The 17,553-nt window shown below is 32.7% G+C and overlaps 2 protein-coding genes across 5 annotated transcripts in view; one reads left to right on the top strand and one right to left on the bottom strand.

The window, feature by feature from the left end:
* Positions 1–9,913, bottom strand: part of LOC141446659 (solute carrier family 2, facilitated glucose transporter member 1-like) — a 31,837-nt gene extending 21,924 nt beyond the window's left edge. Inside the window, exons 1-2 of one of the 3 annotated variants that reach the window (XM_074113290.1) lie at positions 9,718–9,913; positions 8,516–8,613 (exon numbers count right to left, since the gene is read on the bottom strand). The gene's annotated coding sequence lies outside the window, so the exon portion shown is untranslated. Of the gene's footprint in view, positions 1–1,611; positions 1,681–8,515; positions 8,614–9,717 lie in introns of those variants that run through there. The other 2 variants (XM_074113289.1, XM_074113291.1) reach the window with 2 other exon arrangements.
* Positions 9,003–17,553, top strand: tum (Rac GTPase activating protein tumbleweed). Of its 2 annotated transcripts, XM_074113277.1 has the most exons (12): positions 9,003–9,240; positions 10,542–10,662; positions 10,847–11,049; positions 11,131–11,284; positions 12,042–12,190; positions 12,288–12,456; positions 13,192–13,375; positions 13,464–13,590; positions 14,731–14,880; positions 14,970–15,350; positions 15,466–15,611; positions 16,729–17,553. In XM_074113277.1, the coding sequence occupies exons 2-12, from the start codon at positions 10,572–10,574 to the stop codon at positions 16,763–16,765; spliced, it is 1,791 nt and encodes a 596-aa protein (XP_073969378.1). In that variant the 5' UTR covers positions 9,003–9,240; positions 10,542–10,571; the 3' UTR covers positions 16,766–17,553. The 2 variants fall into 2 exon arrangements, with proteins under 2 accessions (XP_073969378.1, XP_073969379.1); XM_074113278.1 differs by lacking the exon at positions 10,542–10,662 and having other exon boundaries at positions 9,004–9,240.

The following is a 17,553-nucleotide window of genomic DNA, read 5'->3' as shown; positions in this document are numbered from 1 at the left end:
CTGGGATAAGAAGTGTAAAAAAAGCGATGTTTTGCAATAAAGGAGGAGACCAGCCCCGTATCCACCGCAGCTCAAGTACGAGGGTCGTTTGAAAAGTCCGTGCAAAGTCAGAGAGATAGCACTACTGGCGCGTATCGAGGTTATGTTTAGTTAGTAGCATCTCTTGGAAGAACACACACCAAGTTTCAGCCAGATCGGTCTATTTCTTTGTGTTTGGCATTCGTTTGAATCGAGGAAGTCGAGTGATTTTCAAAAAATGGACGAAAAAGAATTTCGTGTGTTGATTAAACACTACTTTATGAAAGGCAAAACGCCTCAGGAGACTAAAGAGAAGCTTGATAAACATTATGGTGACTCTGCACCTTCGATTAGAACAGTTTATAAGTGGTTTCAAAATTTTCGGAGTGGCCATATGGGCACAAGTGACGCTGAACGTTCTAGACGCCCTGTTGAGGTTACTACTCCAGAAATCATTGATAAAATCCATGATATGGTGATGGATGACAGAAGAGTGAAGGTGCGTGAGATTGCTAGTGCTGTGGGCATCTCGAATGAACGGGTACATAAGCTATCCGCAAGATGGGTGCCGCGATTGCACACACTTGACCAAAAACGAAATCGTGTGAAGTGTTGCAAGGACGGTTTGCAGCTGTTCCAGAAGAATCCGCAGGACTTTAAGCGTCGTTTTGTCACTGTGGATGAAACATGGATACATCACTACACTCCTGAGACCAAAGAACCATCTAAACAATGGGTTACCAAGGAGGAATCTGCGCCAAAAAAGGCGAAGACCGTTCCTTCGGCCGGAAAGATTATGGCGACTGTCTTTTGGGATTCGCAAGGAATAATCCTCATCGACTATCTGGAAAAGGGTAAAACTATTACAGGTGCATATTATTCATCGTTATTGGACCGTTTGAAAACCGAGCTGCAAGAAAAACGCCCACGATTGGCCCACAAAAAAGTCCTTTTCCATCACGACAACGCACCAGCTCACACCTCAGCAGTTGTGGTCGCAAAATTAATGGAAATAGGGTTCCAACTCGTTTCACATCCCCTCTATTCTCCAGACTTGGCTCCGTCGGACTACTATTTGTTCCCCAATATGAAGAAATGGCTGGCGGGAAAAAGATTTTATTCAAACGAGGAGGTGATTGCAGAAACGAATGGCTATTTTTCAGACTTGGACAAATCCTATTATTCGGAAGGGATCAACATACTAGAGCAGCGTTGGACGAAGTGTATAAGCCTAAAAGGAGACTATGTTGAAGAATAAAAAAGGTTTACCCCAAAAAATTAAGTAGTTTTTATTTTTGCACGGACTTTTCAAACGACCCTCGTAAAGTAAATATTTCTCGATCTAGACGTTCAACAACAATTTAGGCTTGATTTAGGCGTGTAGATTTACTCAGGGAACGACTTGATACCCGTTGCAAAACTCTGCTTTCTAGATAAGTTCGAGGTTACTTTAAGGTTATGGTAGAGAGTCAAACTCTATTCGTGTTTGGGCCAGCTACTAAAACAAATTACTTAACCAGCGATTGACTGATAGAAACGGAAGGTAATCAAAAAAGTGGTCAAATTTATAAAATAACTTTAAAATGGAATTACTTTTTGTTCGCCTTTTCTGTTTTGTAAAAATCTAAGTGATAATATTCTTTTCTGAAGTGTTGTAAAATTCTGCAATAATCAATTTTTTTTTTACAAATCAAATGAAATGGGGCCACAATTCTGTTTTTTACGATTATTAAAAAATTAAGTAACAATATAAATGTGTATGGTTAAAGTAATTACAAAATAATTGCATGCTACAAAGAAGACATAATTTTCTTTGTTAAACACCTGGAATAAATGTGCGAATATTAAAACAAATATTGCATTATGAGCTAACGAACATATCGTATGAAGAGGCCGTGAGAATATCTTAACAGCAATTATCATTAACTAAGATTTATTTAACTATTACACATTATATTCTAATCTTTGGTTTTGAAAATTACAAGTAGCTTAAAATAATAATGAATATAATTCAAAAACATTAAATTTACAATAGAGTGTAATTCCATTGAAAACTTAAAATTAAACTATATAAATGATATGAACTTGAAGTTCTGTGATATAAGAAGCATGGCCGTGTGATGAAAAAAAGATAGATTCCTTAACATTTTAGTAGTCAGATCACAATTCCTTGTTAGGCCCAATGAAAGAGCAGAGTATGGTTACAGTCTCCACAGAGGCTGGTATGAAGAGGCAGACGACAAATATGAGCCAATAGGTGGAGGTCTGCCAGGACTGTAGTAACCACTGGGCGGTCGTTAGACATGCTAGCCCATGAAGGAATATTGCTAGATATAAATTTACTGTTGTCAAGGTAACTATGATTTGAATTATAAGTAAAGTAATAAACAGTCATATTATCTTGGAATACTGCCTCTACTGCTTCACTAACAATAAATTTACAAATAAAAATGTTTTAAAGAAAAGCGATGATCATCTCGAAGTCTGAACCCATAGAAACGTTCATGTATTTTACTGGCCTTCTGCTTACGATGTTTTTTGACTCTCTCTAGTTTTTTAGAGATCTAAAACTACTTTTAATTGAATATACGTTACCAATTATTTTAAAGACACGTTCTCTTCATGAACTATAAGGGGCTTAAGAATTAATGAATTTTAGTTTACACAAACTGTAATGTTATAATGAAGATCACATTAGGAAATAACTGGCGGGCTAGGACAGATGAAAACCCTGATGTACAGCTTAAGAGAACTCGGCAATAAGCTTCTTGACCAAATCAGTCCATCTGAGGCGCCAATCTATTGCTGCGCTAAACCCACTGCGACATTTTCCAGGCCCGATATTGTCCAACACAAAATTAAGAAAATTCTTTTAAGAAAAAAACCGAGTTCATTCCTCTAAATACAATACGATTGTCATTTCTATTCTGGCCCTAAAATTAAAAACTATTTCTTAATTTTTAACCTTGAATTGCTATTAAATTAAAGGATACACAACAGAGATATAGAATTTTTAAACATAGTAATCCCACTGAAAAATCCAATAAATTCTATTCCAATTAAGGCAATTCCTACCGACAAACCTATTGTCAACCTAAAACATCAATAAACAAAACAAACAAAAAATAGCAAAATGCATAAATTAAATAAATAGTTAAAAATAAAAAAATATAGAATAATATTCTCACTCTTTGTGAACAGAATTATAATCATCTTCTTCGAATTCGATTGGCAAACTGGCTAATACATTAGATTCCTGGATAAAAAAAAATATAAAAATAATGATGAAGAGAAATAATGTTTAGTAAGAATTAAATAGAAATGCATGCAGCAGGTTTCACGAAAATGCAAGCTACTCTAAATAAAAAGATGTTCTCGTTTCTGGATTAGACGTCATACTTTAATTGAGAAAAGGCATATTTATGTAAAGAAAAAAATTAGCTTTAGTAACTTATTAGAAACTTAATCCAGAAGGTTTGAAAAACTGGTAGGATTTAGCAAAAGAAAAACATTTAGACTTATAATCGACACGTTTTCAATAAGAGATATCACTGTTTAGTATTTCATCAAGAAACTTTATAATAAAAAAGTCCGCGTTCAATAACAAATAAAAATTAAGTTATGTAAATAATTCACACAAAATATAGACGAAGTAAAATTAGGAAGAGATCGATGGGGTTATAATCTTTACTTACTAATATGTATCTATTTACTGTCCCAGAACTCCATTCTACTGATTCTCCTGCGTCAAACTAAATGAAATCGTTTTACATGTACCTTTTATTTTGAAAAATAATAATAAATTATTGAATTTAACTTTGATGGCTTTTTATTAATAACTAACTGGATGCCAACAGCAAGAAACTTCAATTAACACAATAATTGCAAAAATTAAGCAACAATAATTAATTAAAGTTTGTTTTTTCCTTATTTTTAATATTAACAGCTTAAGCAATGTAGACCAACAGCAATAATCGATGATCCATAACATCGATAACTAGCTCTAACTTGTATCGACGTAACACAAAATACAAAAGATGGTTAATAAAAAAAATTGACTTTTTAAGTGAGCACAACCTAAAATATGTTAAAATTGTAAATAATTTATAATTTTATATAATGATACCCCTCCCACAGCGGGGATTGGTGAAAAATGTGGAGCGACCCAATTACCTAATTCCGCTCATCAAGGTTCTGTACCCAATTAGTTCTACTATACTTGAAAATCAGGATACGCCCCATGCTCTAATCTAGTTCTTATACGTACTCGTATTGCAACAATGTATTGCGAAATCAGTAGAGCTCAAAATAATAATAATAATTAGACGTGAAGCTCAATGTAGTTAATGATGTTAGTAAAATTCAATAAATTTAGTTACTTAAGGATGAAAGTAAAATAGATATTTTTTAAAACAATTATCGTATTTTAGAAGGGCAATTCTTCTGAGTGATTTAATCCAGATCTCTTTTAAATAAATTGGTAGGAAAAGATGAGGTCTGTGTAACTTCATCGAAATAATTATAATAAATCTGTAAGAAAAGGGATTCAGTGAGTATTTATAAGAGTAATTCTCTGGTGCAACTCGTACACAAAATAGATTTCAAGAAAAAAGTCTGCAAAATGAGCCAATACGACATTTTCTAAAATTGTTCTTGTTCGTGTTGTTGCTGCTGTAACCTTTTTTTGGTTAACAACGTAGCGCCTAAACGCGTGAACCTATTTTTTCATGGATGAGGTGTCAATTCAAAATGGAATTTCAAGCAGATGAGCCTTTTAGGGTATGGATAAAAGAAATTTAGATCTCCTAGTGGCAATAATTTAGGATGTTAAAATTTTCCTATTGATAAGAGAACAATCCAGTGACGGAGAGAACTGTAAGTAGAGAAAAGCCATCAAAGTTACTTTTCAATTTTTGTTCCTTCAAAGAACATATTTATTTTTTGTTCTTGTAAATGAATTTCTTTTAAAAATAAAGAATTAGCCCAAATTTAAGGAAAAAAAAATATAAAGGTACTTTCCTGCATGGCGGCCGTTAAATAAATGTAATGGTATCTTTTTTTGTTAGACGCACAGCAACACTTAGAATTATGCTATTCACTTTTGGGATATGAGTTGATTAATAACTGAACTTAAATTGGATAAAATATGGGTAACTATTCTTTAAGATTATTATAAAGAGAATAGTATTGGTACAGACTAAAATAAATACAACATATTCTTTGACTTTGGTATTACCGGCGTGTATATTAAAGACGTATATGTACCGGAAATACATAAAAAGACATAAAGCAAATATTTAATGAGAAAAAGAACAAAATAAATTTAAAAAAAAATGCAGCGAACAGGTGCACTTTTAGCTTTATTTGAAAAATGTGACGATAAGAAAAAAATGAAATAAACTAACATTTAAGAAATAAATGGGATGCATGGTCTTTAAAAATATAAAATTGTAATTTTATAAAAATTTACAAAATCAAAATCACCATTAGAAAGTAGAAGTGTATTTAATTAAAAGTTATAGCAATGAATGGAAGAAAATGATTAGAGAAGGATTACGGTGATTTTAATTTCGGTTAAGCTATAAGGATGGCAGGAATATAGGAGTACTGATCCATCCATTAGTTGTAAGTTTGTATGTAAATAGTTGTATATAGTAGAGGGATGAATGTGTGAAGCGAATGTATTTATAAGTAAAATGGAGAGTGAGTGATATTCTAGTGATAAGCACCTAGACGATGCTGGCTGTATGGCGGAAGCCAATGCCACAAAAAAAAAGTAGAAGTGAAATTATGATTCAAATATTATTAAATAAATAAAATAGTTATCGTTTGATTGAATCTCCTAAGCAATACGCTAATGTAAAAGAAATTAATATATATTTACATTCAAATTACTTATTTTTGGTTTGATTGTTACGGTAATTAGTATCCCTATGGTTTTCTTAGAAATATATCTTAGAAATGATTTAATTTTTGGCTCAATTTAGGAAGTTTCTCTGTTATTAAATTTTGGCGTAATAAAAAAATGTTTAAAACCAAGCAACGTTGAGAATCTTTTAATGTTTTATTTAATAGGATAGAAATCGTTTTTTAAAAAAACTAAAAATTCTTGCATCATGAGTTATCTACTCCTGCTTTTATCTATTTTTTGTTGTTAGCATATTTATGTTTCCTAAAAATAGTTTTTATTTTGTTCATAAAATTTAAGATTAATAGTTTCATTCTTTGGTAACAAGAATATTATAAGAAATTAAAAGAATAAAATTATAATACTTTCAAGAATGTTCATTATAGTGAAAGTTATTAGGAAAAATTGAACTTAAAAATTATTTTCCAAAGATGATAAGTTGTGTGGAAGATGACTGTTACCCAAAAAGTCAAAACCTTAAAATGGGATCATAAAATAAAATCGGGTTTTCTGGCAAGACGGAGAGAAAGGAAGGGTTGCTTCCTAATCCACAGGTCCTTATCCTCCTCATCTTCACCTTGAAACTGTTAAAAGGCTTGCGTTCAATAAAAAAATCTAAAGAATTGTGTCTGCTGGAGCTTTAAGGCTTCTAGAATGATTTATTCTGTTCGAATCTAATTAAAAACAGGGGCTCAGCATAAGGAAGAAAATCGAAATAACCTTATCCCGCTGGAATCTCCTTTTAAGATGTTTCAGTGTGAGCCATTGATGAAACGCCTTCAAATGCAGCGAGAAGGATGGGTGAGAGGACAAGCTGAGAGAAGATTTTGCACATAACTCACAAATTCTGATAGAGCGCGGTGTCGCGTTCTCCCAAGCTCATGATGATGTACACGTCTCTGCTCGTTCTCTGCGCGTTGAACGTCGATTAGCAAACTTTAGAGAGGACTGATCATTAATCGTTGATATTGAAAGTCTTTCACGTCTTTGTTCGACTACTACAGTTTTCCTGCCCCATTTTGATACGCGAATACTATTCAAAATACCTTCACCGCGTCATCCACTTCTTTCACATCCTTGAAAGTTTACGTAGCCGTCTTGAGAATAATAAATAAGAATTTCACGTAGCAATGATGTTATACGAATGATTAAAGTTTAAAGATCGAAATTCGCCGAGGCAAAAGAAAAAAAAAATTATGTCAACACTGCCGCTGACTATAAATGAAAACAGTTTGGCAAATTGTTGGTGTAAAGCAGGGGTCGGCAACCTGCGGCTCTTTTATCCCAATTGTGTGGCTCTTCAGCCTGCCCAAAATATTATTATTGAAAAAAGTTATTTTTTCAAAAATAATTTTAAATGTGACAGGTTCGAAATTGAATAGAATTATACAACATCAAAATAAAGTACTTGATTTATATTGTAAGACTGCCGCCTTTTTATTCGTCAAGTTATTACTTATTGTTTATTTACTTTGCAATATGTGAAAATAAATATATAAAACATTTAAATGTTATTGAATATCGTAAAATAATAATTTGTGAATACAAATGATCCACTGAGTTTTTTACATTACCATCCTTGCGGCTCTTGGTAAGATTTATTAAAATTATTTAAGGAGAAATGGCTCTCCCCTTCAAATAGGTTGCCGACCCCTGGTGTAAAGGATGAAAGGAGGCTTCGACCTTTCAAGGACACCTAACGGACATTTAGAGAAGTATACCAATCACGCAATTCAAATTGTTCTGAAACACTTGGCAGATATTAGTAGTAAATATGTGGAAATGTGTCGCAAGTTGTATCAATGAAGATTGGGGAAAGAGACGCAATTTCAAGTACATGCTTTGGGATTGGAAACTACACGGACATATTATCTCTAACGTAGATCGATGGACCAAAATTATAAAAAAAATAATTATTGGATAATCGCCGGTATTTTTTCCGGGCCACTAATTTTTTTTTGTTTTAAATGATTTAAGGCGCGTCAACATCTGCGGTTATTGACGCCCGAAGCTTTTTACAGTGCACTGCCGGCCTCCGGACAGTGTTCTCTCGTTGCAGACAACACTGTCCATCACCGGACAGTGAGCTGTAAGAAGCTCCTAGGAAGAGAAAATCTAAGGGTCAGCTGCTGGATTCGAACCCGGGACCTCCGCGTGGGAGTTCAGTACGCTAACCGCATAGCTAATCCCTTTCCTCCGGGCCACTATTGTTATATAATTATATTAAATAATTTTAGGAGTATTATTTAAGACAAAAAATGAAGCTGATTGTGTTGTGTGTGCAAATACTCAATAAACAAAAGTTATAATCGCAATATGTCTTATCATATTCTAGCGTACTAGATTGAAGAATAAATCGTTTCCTAATAAGCTAGTATTGTTAAGATTGGGCAACCGTTCAGTCACTTTGATTACTTCACTGGAATTGGTACACAAAAAATATAACTCTGTATCTTACAAAATTGACACAAAAGGTATTCGTAAACCAGGGAATAATATCACCTGTTCACTCAATTAAGGTATAAATAAATCAATAATACGAACTGAACAAACAAAATTGGTGAAAAAATAAGAAAAAAAGACACTTACTCTGGACCAAAGTGACAGTATTAGTATAATTAAATTAGCCAATAATGTTAAAAACCTTGCAGGTACAATTGTGTCGGCTGAGAATGCAGCTGGCATCTCTAAGAAACAAACAAATTTTACAAAAGGACCATTAAACTTGGTGTTCAGATGTTCCAAATATACATATATAAAATACTCAAAGAATAATTAGTTCTATTATAATTCCTTATCTAGGGCAATGTGGGCATCATGGATAGGGAATCTTTACCCATGTTCAATTTTTGGACAAAACAGTGCAATGTGTCAATAAATTAAATAAGGATTTTTTTAAAATGAGTTATATTGCCATTAGCCTTAACCGCAGACGAAATCACAAATGTAATAAAACTTTTTATATATTTTTGTATATTTATATACAGCATATATATAACAAATTTAAAAAGATATTTTTTTTTCAGTAAAGTATAAAACCTATGGTTACTCAAAATATATTACCATAAAAACTTTAATTTTAAAATAAACAATTCAAAAAAAATATAACAATACGTCATTCGAATAAAGACTAATCGCAAAAAATATAACAATACGTAATTTGAATAAAGACTAATCGAAGAAAATATAACCATACGTCATTCGAATAAAGACTAATCGCAGAAGTGTAACAAACCCTACTAAGGCTGGCAACAATAGAAGTGTGAACACTAAGTCAGAAAAATCTCTTGCTGAATATTTCACACAATGAACTGGTATGAATTATTAAAACAGGTCTACAAATTATTTTAACTCGTTTTAAAATGAAAAATGTTAAATTTAAAAAAGAAATTAATAAATGTTGAAGTTAAAATAATGTACATCAAACAATAATCTAGAAATTGCAAGCTCTCGATCAATAATTTCTGAAAAGACTGTTGAGCAATTTTTTTCTTTTATGAACTACTCAACTGTATTATTACTTGATGGCAGTATTAATTTAATAGTTGATTTAGGAAATTAAAAGGCCAGACAACTCTTTCTAATTCGAACTGAATTTTGGATCGACCTGTGAACCAACAAGGTTTTGTTACGAAGAAAGTAACTATCCATTGTTGTAAACAAAACGTCAACAAAATTTTCTATTCAATCAAACTACTAATAATAATCTAAACACTAATGATTAATTTAAAAGAATGAATCATTACGAGAGATAAAAATATTTAAGTTAATATTAATTTGTTTTTTAATACCTGTTTAAAAAGTAGCTAAAAGTACGCCGAACTGCATTATCAAACAATTTTGAGAATATACGTTGTATTAAAAAAGACAAAAACTAAGTGAACTCTAAACTAAATCACACACACTTCTGTATGACAGAGGTGCTCTAACCTCTAACAACAGTAAAGGAACAACAGCCTAATCCCTGTAGCCGACATCTTGTTTGTACTAAATGCTTACGGCTACCAATATAAAAAACTAGATATCCTTAAATGTTCATTATGTTAAATTTTAAATTTACTGAATACTTTACAAATCAGAAAAAATATAGAAATCAAAATATTTTAAATGTGTCATAAAAGCAAGTTGCATGTTTTACATTTGTATTACATGTTTGGATATACTAAAATTATTAAAATGGAAATTGTTTAAAATTTGTAAAAAAATATTAAATTAACAAATCAAAATTATTTTAAATTTTTAATTTTTTAATGAAAAAAGATTAGCAATTTGCAGTAAATTAACTGTGAATTAGGGTTAGAATTTGGACCTAACCGTTTAACGGTTTTTGCTATTGTATTTTTGGAATGCCTTGTTTACTGTTTGCCGCACTCTGCAAAATTTTCTAGTCCAATACTTATGAGACAATTCACTATGTTGAAGTAGAATAAGTTCATAATTAAGTGAAAAATGCTTCGGACAACGTTCATTTTTATTTCTATATTATCTTTTCACATTCTAAACGTTAATTTATTCCGTTATTAAACATTAGATGCGGTTACTTATTGCTTTATTTATTTTTGATTACTATTTATAGTTTATTTTAAGTTAGAGTTGTTAATTAATAATATTGCAGTCAAAAATTTGGTATAGTAAATAAAACATTATGGAGCAAATATTTTCAACAATAAATAACTACGATGACATCAATAAAGATTTTCAAGCTGTGATTGATATTGTACCAAGAATTGTTACTTGTAAGTCATTTATTTATTTATTTATTTTTTAATTTATATCAAATTTATTTTATTCTTGGCTAACAGTTTCAAAATTGTAGCATTCATTCATGAGTGTTTAAAGTGAACAACAGGAACTCCTGGAACCATTAGGATATTCGTTTTTGGCAGCGAAGCTGTAAATAATAAACCCTTATTTTTACAGCATATGTAGATTTTGCAAAAGCTTACGATTCTATGAGGCTTAAATGGCATCAGTCTACTGAGGATTGTAAACGACTCTCTTCACAACTAACCGACGCTCATGAGCAAATAAATAGACTTGAGACAAAAATTCAAACTGTTAGACGTCTTTTTGATGATGAAGTTAAAAAAAGAAAGCTTGTTGAAGAAGAAAGAAACATTTATGTAAGTGATAATTTCAGTGCTTTGTTTCATTGCTTTATGCGATTTTTTCATTTGTGAGACTGTTTAATTTACATCTTTTAGGAAAGTCAACTGGACATGGCTCGCGACATTCTCCAAGATAAAAGAAATAAATTTCATGATGAAGCAAAGGAAAAGCTTAATTTTTTGAGTGACAAACGAAGTGATATAAGAGATAGATTAGATACCATTACAGAAATGGATTTGGAAACCACAGGTTAATAGTTTTATCGTTATATTTGTCCATAGTCTAGCAATTTCTTCAGGGATGTAGGGCATGGCAGTAACTGCAGGGAAAGAGGCATGTTGCACCATCCTCTTGAATGTCTAGAAACTGAAATCTCTCCTTTTTTTGAAATACGAGGGACTTATTAGTCGTTTTTGTGATAAGTTCTCGGCTTATTGGGTTTTAGACATCTCACAGCACTGCTCAGTGATTGCAACATCAAATAGGATACAAGAAGCCGTTCTCGACACTGTCTTCACAGGGGTTCTAGGTTAATCAACCCCATCATGTGAAAAGAAGAGGCCTCTGTTCCTCTTCTTTGTCATTATAGTAGAGGTGTGCTGCTTGCTCTGAGCAGGCTGGAGGCACGACATTGTATGCCGCATTTTAATGTTAAGTAACCTACTTCTCCAGCTCAAAAATTCTAAGGGCTGCAAAAAAGATTTGTCAAAACAAACCTACAACATCCAAGTTTCATCTTCGAGATCCCAGAGAATGCCCTGGCTCTATGCTAAGTGCCTAACAAATACCCAAGTGGCACTTTCAAATATAAGCATAAAACATCCCAGACTTGCAACCTCCAAAACCAGTTCCTGATATATCTTAAACGGAAACAAAGTGGAAATTTTATTTGAAATTAATGAGGTTCTAAAACTTGCTGACTATCTGTAGAATATATTACATAAAGCGACAACAATAACAATAAGGGTGCAAGAAATTAGTGTGATTAAATCAATATTTTTATTAGGTTCTGTCATGTCTGACCTGAGTTACACAAGAGATGAAGATGAATTTTTGAATGTTTCTGGTCCAGACACTAGAGGTCATAAGAGGCAGATGCCTTCCAAAGTTCATTGTGCAAAACGGAGGAGATCTGGTAACGCCAAAACAATTGAGGTAAAGTATTTTGAAAGGGTTCGGATATCTGTCCTTTTTAAAATATTATGGAAATAGGGCTTATGGTTGACTGAAAAAAAAAAAAATGATTTCTTAGGTGAACTCTAATAAGAAAGTTATAGCGACAACTACTGTGACAATGGAACACAACGGTCCGGTGTCTGCCACTTCTGTCATAGAAACGGTGCCTACACACGATGACCTCGCCGTCACACCAACAGCTCGGGGAACTGGGCCTGCTTCTGTTGTGCCTTCAGCTCCTCCAGGTAAAGTGGATTATCGGTACTACAATAAATCAGCATTGTTATTTTTTTTTTTTTTTCAAGATTTTGCCATTGCGGAAAAAACATAAAGGTTGAACAAAACCCCATTCTTGTTAAATCTTTCTTTGCTTAAAGAATTAAATATCGAATTCATTACTTACGAAGACCAGTAACGAGATAGAAAATGGTTCATTCGTTTGATTACGCTAGTAACAACATGTTATAGTATAATAGTCTCTTATAAACTCTTTAGATAATGCTCAACACACCCTCCGAAGTGAAGCCCAGATTTGCTTAAACATTTATCTTTATAATACTATAGTTTCAAGTCTTGCATTCATGCTCCTTCGGTTTGAGTAGGTAGCACAGTTTCTTAATTCGAGCTTACGCGTGATGTTTCATCGGCCCTCCAATCATTTTGTCAAAAGTATGTTGGCGATTATACAGGAGGTTTCTTCGTTTGTCAGAAGATGAATTCCTAGTATTGTGATCGGGACAAGTAGCAATATGATAGCAAACATATGCGATTAGGGTATGCCTGTAGGATGTGGACAAGGCATTAGTAATGATACAGTCCCTTTCACGGACGTTTACTAAAATGTTTGCTTTTAGGGCACAGTGGTTAATGGAGATAGTTCTGAATAATGGTGGGCTTGCGAGACTTCCTTTTGTACAGTTTATGAAACAGAGCGGAAACTACTACTTAGTTTTTGTTAGTTTCTATTTCCTCTTTTTCAGCAAACTCTGATGACGATGAAGATGAAGAAGAAAACATGAAAAGAGGAGATGGTGATAGAGGACCGTTCACTCCAAGTGCCTACCCAGTTCAGCCATTTTCTATGAATACTATTAATACACGTCCACATATCTTCGTCCAGAAAGCTATGATGAGAGGTGAAGTTTGCAATGTCTGCAGCAAGAGGTTGGTTATTATGAAATAAATAAGATTAGCCTAGAAGTAGTTTTCCTTGTACCTTGTTATCTTTAGATTTCATTTCTTTCTCTTTCAGAATGAGATTCTCCACACTAGGAGCGAAATGCCGGGATTGCAAGTCTGTCTGTCATGTGCAGTGCAAAGATAAAGTTCCATTGCCATGTATTCCAGCACCAAATACACCAAATAGCAAAAACAATGGGGTAATTTGTCAGTTTGTAAACAATTCTTGTTTTTATAGAACATCCACATGAGTTTCTCTTAATAAGTTCTGAGATTGGCTAACTCCTTGAGAGACTTAAGACTCTTTATAGGACAAATTCAATGTCAGACAGATTTTTCTACTTTTTATTTCTAATAAAGTTAAATTTGACGAACGAGTCGAGCTTTCGATATTGAGTGGAACCACACGTACTAATGTCACCTAGGTTAAAAAAGTACTTGTGAATCAAAACCAAACTTTGGTAACTGAAACCTGACAATACGTTTGAGTGCTTCCTTAGGATGTTCTTTTTTTTAGGATTTTCGGGAAGTTGGCCCAAAATTTTATTTAGACTTCTTTATTGCACTCGGATTGGTCTACCACTTTTATTTAAAACATTTTTGCTACCGAATTCTATTTAGGGCTCTATTTGGCGTGAGAGTGTAGAGTCACTTCCTCTAATTCCTACCTCCTTCATTTAGGCTTTAACTAATGTGCGAGGAATTTTTTTGTTTTCTCCATTTTAACTTTGGGTAGCCCAAAATTTAGAGGCTGAAAATCCTTTAGGATCTAAAAGAACTATCATGCTTCCTTAGGATATCATGGCGTCTGTGATTCTTTCATTGAATTCACAAAGTTAATGAACTGGAGATTGTGATGAGCTAGAGTTGGCTGTTTTTAGCAATAATCCCAAGCAGTTGCAAGTATTATCAATCGGCAGATCCATTATGTCAAGAGTATTACTGGTTAAGTGAATTGCTGTGCCTTGTCATCGCTGTCTAACGACAAAACATAAAATTACTGACACCTTCAACTTTCACACAATAAGTTGGATAAGTTTCCTACTACTTAAGTTAAGCGTAAACAAAAATTAAAAAGTTGTGTCACTATTGTTTAGCAGTTTTTCATTCAAAAATTTATTTCAAGTTCGGTTAGATGACTTTTGCTTTCAAGAAAATGCAATGTATTGCTTTTCTGACTAAGTTCCGCGTTTGAAGGAAAGTACTTGATCTTTGAGTATTATTTTCCAATTTGGAACTAGGTATTTAGTAAATATGTTGGCCGATATTGCTTTCATAAGTCTTGGAAGTCTTGGAATTTTTCACCAGATTATTTATGTTGCATTTTATTTTTTATGTAGCATGGAACCATAGCTGATTATACACCTTTGACCAGTCCAATGGTTCCATCACTGATAGTGCACTGCATTAAGGAAGTCGAATCTCGAGGACTTACTGAAGTTGGTATATATCGCATTCCAGGTTCTGATAAGGAAGTCAAAGGCCTTAAGGTAAAAACAAAAAAAAATCAATGTTACCTTGCTAGTAAATTTTCGATGTTGAAGAAATTTTCCGAATTTTATTGAACAATCAATTTCAGGAGAAATTCTTAAAAGGAAAAGGAGTGCCAAATCTGGCACAGGTTCCGGATATACACGTAATATGTGGTACTTTGAAGGAATTTCTGAGATCATTGAAAGAACCATTGATTACGCATATTCGTTGGGATGAATTTGCACGTGCCGCCAACTTAAGTGATCCGCAAGACCGTAAGATTGCATTGAAGCGTATAATCAACGATTTACCACAGCCGAATAGAGACACTTTGGCATATATGATGTTGCACTTACAACGTGTGGCCAAAGTGCCTGATTGCAAAATGCCTGCCAGCAATCTGGCGAAAGTGTTTGGTCCCACATTGATCGGCTACTCACAGACAGAACCAGAAAATGTTTATGCTGAAACCAATACGGGAAATAAGGTATGTTGCCGGTGTAGAAAATATTTAATTTCAACAGTTGGTTTATTTTGTTTTTTTAAAGCAGAAAATGTGCGAGAAAAGAGATTTCACTGTTTTTATAATTCTTTATTTTCAGATAACAAGTGAATTGTTAGATTTACCTTCAGAATTTTGGCAAACCTTTATGCGTGAATCTGAAATCACACACAATGAAAATGATATGCAGAAAACACCATCTTCTCACAGTCTCAGAAGTTTCTTCCCGTCCTCTGGACGAGTCAAGTAAGTTGTGGAAAGATTATTGTTTTATTTCCGCCGAATACTGATAATACTATCGTATCGAATTCTTGAAATTCGGAAAAACTGAAAATCCATTTTGAGGTCACTTGTTCTGAAAGCGATGTTTTTAAAAAGAAAATCGTCTCTCTCTTACGAGTGTGCGCGTGAACTCTATCCCAAAAACTTGAAACTAAGGAACTTAAACTTTATTTTTCGTTTTGTTACCCCCCCTTGGGAGAAACACCAATCTGAAGTAGCCCTTTACTGGATAAGCTTTTTCAATTTGTTTACAAATAAATTTTTTGGCAAAAATGTCTCTAACGATTTTACATATGCTAATTGCACTGGCGTAGATCTACAACCTTACTTTTAATAATTTGTCAAAATTTATTTATCCATTGTTGATCAAAATTATTTTTAAGGGTACTTCTTGAAAGGGATAAGCTTCTCTTTGAAGGAACCTCGTCAAAATTTAAAGTCATTAAGTATACTTGTACAAAAGTTCTTTTATAAAGTTACGCAAGATTAAATTGTTGCTAAATTTACAATTTTTGAAGAGAATTTCTTACCCTGAGGCTCATTAAGGTTTTTTGAAAATAATTTGTATGAGTTTAGTTTTTATATCATTTAATTGGAAATGCAACTGTGCTGAAAAAGGCAGCTTTCGCTTTATCTATTTTGTGACTTACTTTGAAATAGGAATTGAAAATAATTGAATTGCACATAATGCTTAAGACTGTCACTTTGATTTGAAATTTTTTACAAGAATCTTGTTTTAATACCGTTCTGGGAGAGCTTTGACGGTTCTGTTCTTTCAACATAACCATTTATCATGTATTGAAAAAAGTGAACTTAAGATATAATATTGAAGTCAACATAGTTACATGAATTGTGATCGAGAGAGTTGTGTGAGTATTCACACCTATCGTTAAAGGTTCTCGAATCATCTGTTTCCTGTTAAAGTTCGATTATAGGAAATAATTAGAATGCTTTCCACTTTAGGAGCAAGCGGACAAAGTCGTGAGATCTATTCAACCAAATAAAGAATGGATACAATTATTTATTTATTTATTTCTTATATTATTATTATTTTGAAGCTAAAACTCATTACTTTGTGTAGGCCAGTAAAGAAGATAAAATATTTTGAAACTCCTTAAAATTTTTTGGTATAACCTAGAAGAGGCTGGAATGAACATATTATTTTTGATGACTCCTTTAATCTGTTATTATATTTTGATTGGTAAGTAGTAAAGTCACAAACGATGACATCACTTTATTCTTCTCTTTTGTATAACATCACTTTTTGTTTGTAAATAATAAGTTTGTTTAATAATAATGGTAATTGAAGTACTCAATTTTCGGATATTAATAAAATAAATAATAATTGTTGATATTAAGTTGCTCACTAGAAAAAAAAAGGTAACATATCCATGACAAATTTTATTAATGACAATAATTCTCCATCTTTAATGATATTATATGAATATTTTAATAAATTAGTTAAACGATCTGAGTTTAAACTCAATACTCCGTTAGTGTTTTGCTTGGTTATTTCTTAATGATGTGTTAATTTTGTTACTTGCGTTTGTGTAGTTGTATTTTTTTTTAGATTTACAGAATCTAATCTAGTTATAAGGGAAGGATAATCTGGTAATGGCCGGAAAAAAGTTTTTTTTGGGGGGGCGTCAAAACGAGTTTTTGGAAGAATAAATTCTCTGGCCATTACTGGACGTCCTTCAGCCATAATTTAAGGGCGACCAATCACGAACCAGGCTTTATAGTTTTCAGTGTTTCAACTTATTTTATATTCTCTTTAATTAATATTAGAGTAGCAACTTCCATGGCATCCTGTAAACTAATATACTCATATTAATAATTTTGTACTTAATTTGTATTTTGTTAAAAATCTACTTGAAAAAAAAAATAAACAATATTCTAACAAGAA

Source organism: Rhodnius prolixus, unplaced genomic scaffold (assembly GCF_049639745.1).
Source record: "Rhodnius prolixus isolate KJV_2025 unplaced genomic scaffold, Rpr scaffold_7, whole genome shotgun sequence".
NCBI lineage: Eukaryota > Metazoa > Arthropoda > Insecta > Hemiptera > Reduviidae > Rhodnius > Rhodnius prolixus.
This window is presented reverse-complemented; position numbering and strand designations above follow the sequence as displayed.

Excerpts from the sequence above, each read along its gene's own strand:
- tum (XM_074113277.1), top strand. The coding sequence starts at position 10,572 with ATGGAGCAAATATTTTCAACAATAAATAACTACGATGACATCAATAAA. Across the intron at positions 13,591-14,730 it reads CAAATAGCAAAAACAATGGG|CATGGAACCATAGCTGATTA; the intron begins GTAATTTGTCAG and ends TTTTTTATGTAG. Across the intron at positions 15,612-16,728 it reads CCGTCCTCTGGACGAGTCAA|GCCAGTAAAGAAGATAAAAT; the intron begins GTAAGTTGTGGA and ends TACTTTGTGTAG.